Here is a 6,235-nt window from a genome sequence, read left to right as displayed (position 1 = left end):
GGAATAACTGGAAGATTCGCTCCAGATTCGTAAAACATCCGCTCGCGTCTCCATCTGTAGCATTTGACTGACAGTATGGCGATGATAGACACGATAAAGAGAAACGAAACCACAGCCAGAGCCAAGACTAGATAAAAAGTCAGGTTGTCGTTGTATTCCTTGTCGTGCGTAAAGTCAGTGAACTCCGAGAGCACTTCAGGGAAGCTGTCCGCCAGCGCCACGTTAACATTGACTGTAGCTGAACGAGAGGGCTGTCCGTTGTCCTCCACTACAACAGCGAGTCTTTGTTTCACAGCATCTTTATCTGTCACCTGGCGCACAGTTCTTATTTCTCCATTCTGTAAACCCACTTCAAACAGCGCCCTGTCTGTGGCTTTCTGCAGTTTATATGAGAGCCAGGCATTCTGTCCAGAGTCCACATCAACAGCGACCACTTTAGTGACCAGATAACCCACATCTGCCGAACGAGGCACTATTTCAGCCACCACAGAACCACCAGACTGGACCGGATACAGAACCTGAGGCGCGTTATCATTATGGTCCTGAATGATTATTTTCACACTCACGTTGCTGCTCAGAGGAGGTGAGCCTCCATCTTGCGCTTTTACGCGGACATGGAAATATTTAATCTGCTCGTAATCGAAAGATCGCACTGCGTGTATGACTCCACTATCAGCACTGACGGACACTAACGAGGAGACGGGCACTCCGTTAACAGAGGAGTCTTCCAGTATGTAAGACACACGAGCATTCTGATTAAAATCTGCGTCACTGGCGCTCACTGTGAAGATGGAAAGACCCGGTGTGTTGTTTTCTTGAACAGAGGTCTCATAAGAGCTTTTCTCAAAGACAGGCGCGTTATCATTCACATCTGATATTTGTAAGCAGAGAATGATGCTGCTGGAGAGAGAGGGCACGCCCTCATCAGTGCACGTCACACTAATGTTATAGTTGGACTCCTTTTCTCTGTCTAAATCACTGTCTGTCACTAGACTAAAGAAATTTGTTTTCACTGATTTCAGAGAAAATGGTATATTTTCATTTATAGAGCACTGAACCTTTCCATTTTCGCCTGAATCAGGATCCTGCACATTTATCATTATAACAACCGTGTCAGACGGAGAATTTTCAGCTATCACGTTGGTTTTGGAGACGATATCGATCACTGGTTTATTATCATTTATATCAAGTACGTCAACAATGATCTTACAAGAATCGGTAAGACCACCGTGATCACTCGCTTGGACACGAATCTCATAGTTGCGAGCTTTTTCAAAATCTATTTTTCCGACCACGGAAACCTGGCCATTTTCTTTATTTATGTCAAATATGTGTCGCGCATTATCTTGCATGCTTGCTATGGAATACTCTATTTTACCATTGATACCCTCGTCGGCGTCAGTTGCGCTCACTGTTGACACAATTGTGTCTTTCGGAGCATTTTCTGTAACAGTCGCTTTATACACGGATTTGGTGAAAACAGGAGCGTTGTCGTTTACATCTAAAACTGTAATGTGAATCTCTATACTACCAGACAATTGAGGATCTCCACCATCAAAAGCTTTAAGCACTAATATTATATTCTGCTGTTTTTCACGGTCTAACGGCCTTTGCAAGACCATTTCAACGTTTTGCCCGTCTCCAGGTTTATTTCTAAATTTAAGGTTAAAATTATCAGTTGGATTAAGTGTATAGGTTTGAAGACCGTTTATTCCGACATCGGGATCTATAGCAGGATATAACATAAATTTAGATCCCAAAATAGCCGATTCGCTGATTCTAAAACTAATCCTACCTTTTTCAAAACTGGGAGCGTTGTCATTCATATCAGTTATCTCAATGGTAATGCTATAAAAATCCATCGGGTTTTCCAAAATAATCTGTAAATGTAGTGCGCAAGGCGTTGTCTGTCCGCATAGCGCCTCTCGGTCTATTCTCTCTTTGATGAGGAGGACTCCTCTGTCTTTATTCAGCTCGATGTATTCAGTGCTGTCTCCTGTATAAATACGAGCTTTACCAGATTTCAGTCTCTTTAAATCTAAACCCAAATCCTGCGCTATGTTACCGACTAAAGAACCTTTCGCCATTTCCTCAGGAATGGAGTAACTGACCTGCCCGAGAGCTGAACCGAGAGAGAGAAACCAAATAACCAGCAGTACTTGCCGCGCCATTGTTTTGTCCGAAATTTCCAGAAGAACAGAGAAAAAAGACGTTTTTTTCCACTGAATGCCCGTCAAAAAAAAAAAATAGTTACATACATCCAACTGAAAAAAAAGGTTAATAGCGCAGAAACAAGAAAGGTTTATCTCTGTTTTCTGTCCTCTTCAGTCTGTGCGCTTAGCTTTCGTCTGTGTTATAATATGGAGATGATGGGGGTGGAACTGCTGCAAATCTTCTGTCTAAACTGTGAAACACTAACCAACAGCGGCACTTTGAGTCCAGTCAAACGAACTACAAACTTATTAAAACAACACTTCCACTTTTTAATACCATGGTATATTTACAATACTGTAATTTCAGACTTCAATGCCAATAAAATATCTAAAAAAGAAAACTACTACGTATGTTTAGGCAAAACTACAGTAGGCCTATTATAAAATTAAAAAACATGAGGTAAACTCAGACGTGCGTGCGCCTGTGAACTGAATAGAGAGCCAAACTTTATATTAAACTAGCGCACAATAAATGAATGCGGTCCTTGAAAATGTTGAACTATTGGAGACTAAAATGAGGATCTCGAAGAGATGCTCTTACAAACATAGATAAAGAATATTAGTTAGTATATAGAAAAGTACACGGCTGCATTCAGTTAGTATATAGAAAAAATACACTATTTCGGACAAACACAGTTGAAAGAGCACCAAACACATTCAAGTATAATTACTGCGCAAATAGTAGGTAGCAAAATATGCAAATTGTTTAAAAAAATAAGAATAGATGTAAAAGCAAGTGACAGCAACGACATTATTTTCCAAGCGCTAAAATCTACTATTAAAACATGACTATTCAATATAAATGTTTATAATAATAAAAAAATATGACTATAAACATCACATAGGCTACAAAACGAATAAAACAAAACAAAACATTTTATCACACATAAATTCATATTTCTTGATTAAATATAAATTGAAAATAAACTGTTTAAAAATAATTTGCTTTATAGTGAAAGGAAGAACCGAAGAGCGATCCACGTTAGAAAACACATGTGGAAATGATGCAACAAAACATCAAAACTATGAAAATAAAATATTAAACAAATCAAGAGAAGACCGTTTAATCAGGTCCCTGGACATCAACAATAAAAAAAGAATAAATCAAGATTTAGCCTACTGTCCTACTACCACCATACTACAGCAAAGATGTAACCATGCGAACTATTGTCTTAAAACGACAGCAAGAAGTTAGTTGTAAAACAAGAAATGTTTAGAATATGCACGATCTTGTACAGACTGAATTTCAAAGCTTTGGAGAGCAATCTTTTCGTCCAGGAGCAGCAGCCAACAATTAAAAACAGAAATTTCTGATGCGACAAAAATGTAGTAAAATACAAATTCTCACCTGGTCGTCACGACTCTCAGTTGTCAGTTTCGCGTGTGTGAGTGTCTGTGTTCCACTGGTGTCCAGACTAATGATGCTCTCACTGCAAGGTCTGACGTATTTCAGATCACTCTTTCTGGAGTCAGTGGTTCTGCAAACATCATAATTGTACACGTGCTGTAATGTTCCTGTGCCCCCTACGTCTGCGTAAAGGGGCGGATAATACGGAATAACTGGAAGATTCGCTCCAGATTTGTAAAACATCCGCTCGCGTCTCCATCTGTAGCATTTGACTGACAGTATGGCGATGATAGACACGATAAAGAGAAACGAAACCACAGCCAGAGCCAAGACTAGATAAAAAGTCAGGTTGTCGTTGTATTCCTTGTCGTGCGTAAAGTCAGTGAACTCCGAGAGCACTTCAGGGAAGCTGTCCGCCAGCGCCACGTTAACATTGACTGTAGCTGAACGAGAGGGCTGTCCGTTGTCCTCCACTACAACAGCGAGTCTTTGTTTCACAGCATCTTTATCTGTCACCTGGCGCACAGTTCTTATTTCTCCATTCTGTAAACCCACTTCAAACAGCGCCCTGTCTGTGGCTTTCTGCAGTTTATATGAGAGCCAGGCATTCTGTCCAGAGTCCACATCAACAGCGACCACTTTAGTGACCAGATAACCCACATCTGCCGAACGAGGCACTATTTCAGCCACCACAGAACCACCAGACTGGACCGGATACAGAACCTGAGGCGCGTTGTCATTCTGATCCTGAATTATTAATCTTACACTCACGTTGCTGCTGAGAGGAGGCGAGCCTCCATCTTGCGCTTTTACGCGGAACTGGAAATTTTTGATCTGCTCGTAATCGAAAGATCGAACTGCGCGTATAACTCCACTATCAGCACTGACGGACACTAACGAGGAGACGGGTACTCCGTTAACAGAGGAGTCCTCCAGTATGTAAGAGACACGAGCATTCTGGTTAAAATCTGTGTCTCTGGCTCTAACTGTAAAAATTGAAAGACCCGGTGTGTTGTTTTCTTGAACAGATGCATCATAAGAGCTTTTCTCAAAGACAGGCGCGTTATCATTCACATCTGATATTTGTAAGGAGAGAGTGATGCTGCTGGAGAGAGAGGGCACGCCCTCATCGGTACAAGTCACGCTGATGTTATACTGGGGTTTTTTCTCTCGGTCTAAATCACTATCTGTCACTAGACTAAAGAAATTTGTTTTTACTGATTTCAAAGAAAATTGAATATTTTCATTTATAGAGCACTGAACCTTTCCATTTTCGCCTGAATCAGGATCCTGCACATTTATCATTATAACAACCGTGTCAGACGGAGAATTTTCAGCTATCACGTTGGTTTTGGAGACGATATCGATCACTGGTTTATTATCATTTATATCAAGTACGTCAACAATGATCTTACAAGAATCAGTAAGACCACCGTGATCACTCGCTTGGACACGAATCTCATAGTTGCGAGCTTTTTCAAAATCTATCACTCCGACCACGGAAACCTGGCCATTTTCTTTATTTATGTCAAATAAGTGTCGCACATAATCTTGCATGATTGATATGGAATACTCTATTTTACCATTGATACCCTCGTCGGCGTCAGTTGCGATCACTGTTGACACAATTGTGTCTTTCGGCGCATTTTCTGTAACAGTCGCTTTATACACAGAATAAGTGAAAAAAGGAGCGTTGTCGTTTACATCTAAAACTGTAATGTGAATCTCTATACTACCAGACAATTGAGGATCTCCACCATCAACAGCTTTGAGCACTAATATTACATCCTGCTGTTTTTCACGGTCTAACGGCCTCTGCAAGACTATTTCAACGTTTTGCCCGTCTCCGGGTTGATTATTATATTTAAGGTTAAAATTATCAGTTGGATTAAGTGTATAGCTTTGAAGGCCGTTTATTCCGACATCGGGGTCTACAGCAGGCTCTAACATGAATTTAGATCCCAAAATAGCCGATTCGCTGATTCTAAAACTAATCCTACCTTTTTCAAAACAGGGAGCGTTGTCATTCAAATCAGTTATCTCAATGGTAATGCTATAAAAATCCATCGGGTTTTCCAAAATAATCTGTAAATGTAGTGCGCAAGGCGTTGTCTGTCCGCATAGCGCCTCTCGGTCTATTCTCTCTTTGATGAGGAGGACTCCTCTGTCTTTATTCAGCTCGATGTATTCAGTGCTGTCTCCTGTATAAATACGAGCTTTACCAGATTTCAGTCTATTTAAATCTAAACCCAAATCCTGCGCTATGTTACCGACTAAAGAGCCTTTCGCCATTTCCTCAGGAATGGAGTAACTGACCTGCCCGAGAGCTGAACCGAGAGAGAGAAACCAAATAACCAGCAGTACTTGCCGCGCCATTGTTTTGTCCGAAATTTCCAGAAGAACAGAGAAAAAAGACGTTTTTTTCCACTGAATGCCCGTCAAAAAAAAAAAATAGTTACATACATCCAACTGAAAAAAAAGGTTAATAGCGCAGAAACAAGAAAGGTTTATCTCTGTTTTCTGTCCTCTTCAGTCTGTGCGCTTAGCTTTCGTCTGTGTTATAATATGGAGATGATGGGGGTGGAACTGCTGCAAATCTTCTGTCTAAACTGTGAAACACTAACCAACAGCGGCACTTTGAGTCCAGTCAAACGAACTACAAACTTATTAAAAT

The 6,235-nt window shown here is 40.7% G+C and overlaps 2 protein-coding genes across 2 annotated transcripts in view; both read right to left on the bottom strand.

The window, feature by feature from the left end:
- The window catches only part of LOC130550953 (protocadherin gamma-A11-like), a 3,604-nt gene extending 1,261 nt beyond the window's left edge, over positions 1–2,343 (bottom strand). The window contains exon 1 of the mRNA XM_057328487.1: positions 9–2,343. Within this exon, the coding sequence (XP_057184470.1) occupies positions 9–2,171 (2,163 nt within the window). The 5' untranslated portion in view covers positions 2,172–2,343. The remainder of the gene's footprint in view (positions 1–8) is intronic.
- An 875-nt stretch (positions 2,344–3,218) lies between these two features.
- On the bottom strand, positions 3,219–6,109 carry LOC130550950 (protocadherin gamma-A11-like). The gene has a single exon (XM_057328484.1). The coding sequence runs from the start codon at positions 5,935–5,937 to the stop codon at positions 3,508–3,510; it is 2,430 nt and encodes an 809-aa protein (XP_057184467.1). The 5' UTR covers positions 5,938–6,109; the 3' UTR covers positions 3,219–3,507.
- Between the last annotated feature and the right edge of the window lie 126 nt (positions 6,110–6,235).

Source organism: Triplophysa rosa, unplaced genomic scaffold (assembly GCF_024868665.1).
Source record: "Triplophysa rosa unplaced genomic scaffold, Trosa_1v2 scaffold493, whole genome shotgun sequence".
Lineage (NCBI taxonomy): Eukaryota > Metazoa > Chordata > Actinopteri > Cypriniformes > Nemacheilidae > Triplophysa > Triplophysa rosa.
Note: the sequence above shows the minus strand (reverse complement) of the source record. Positions and strands in the feature narration are given on the sequence as shown.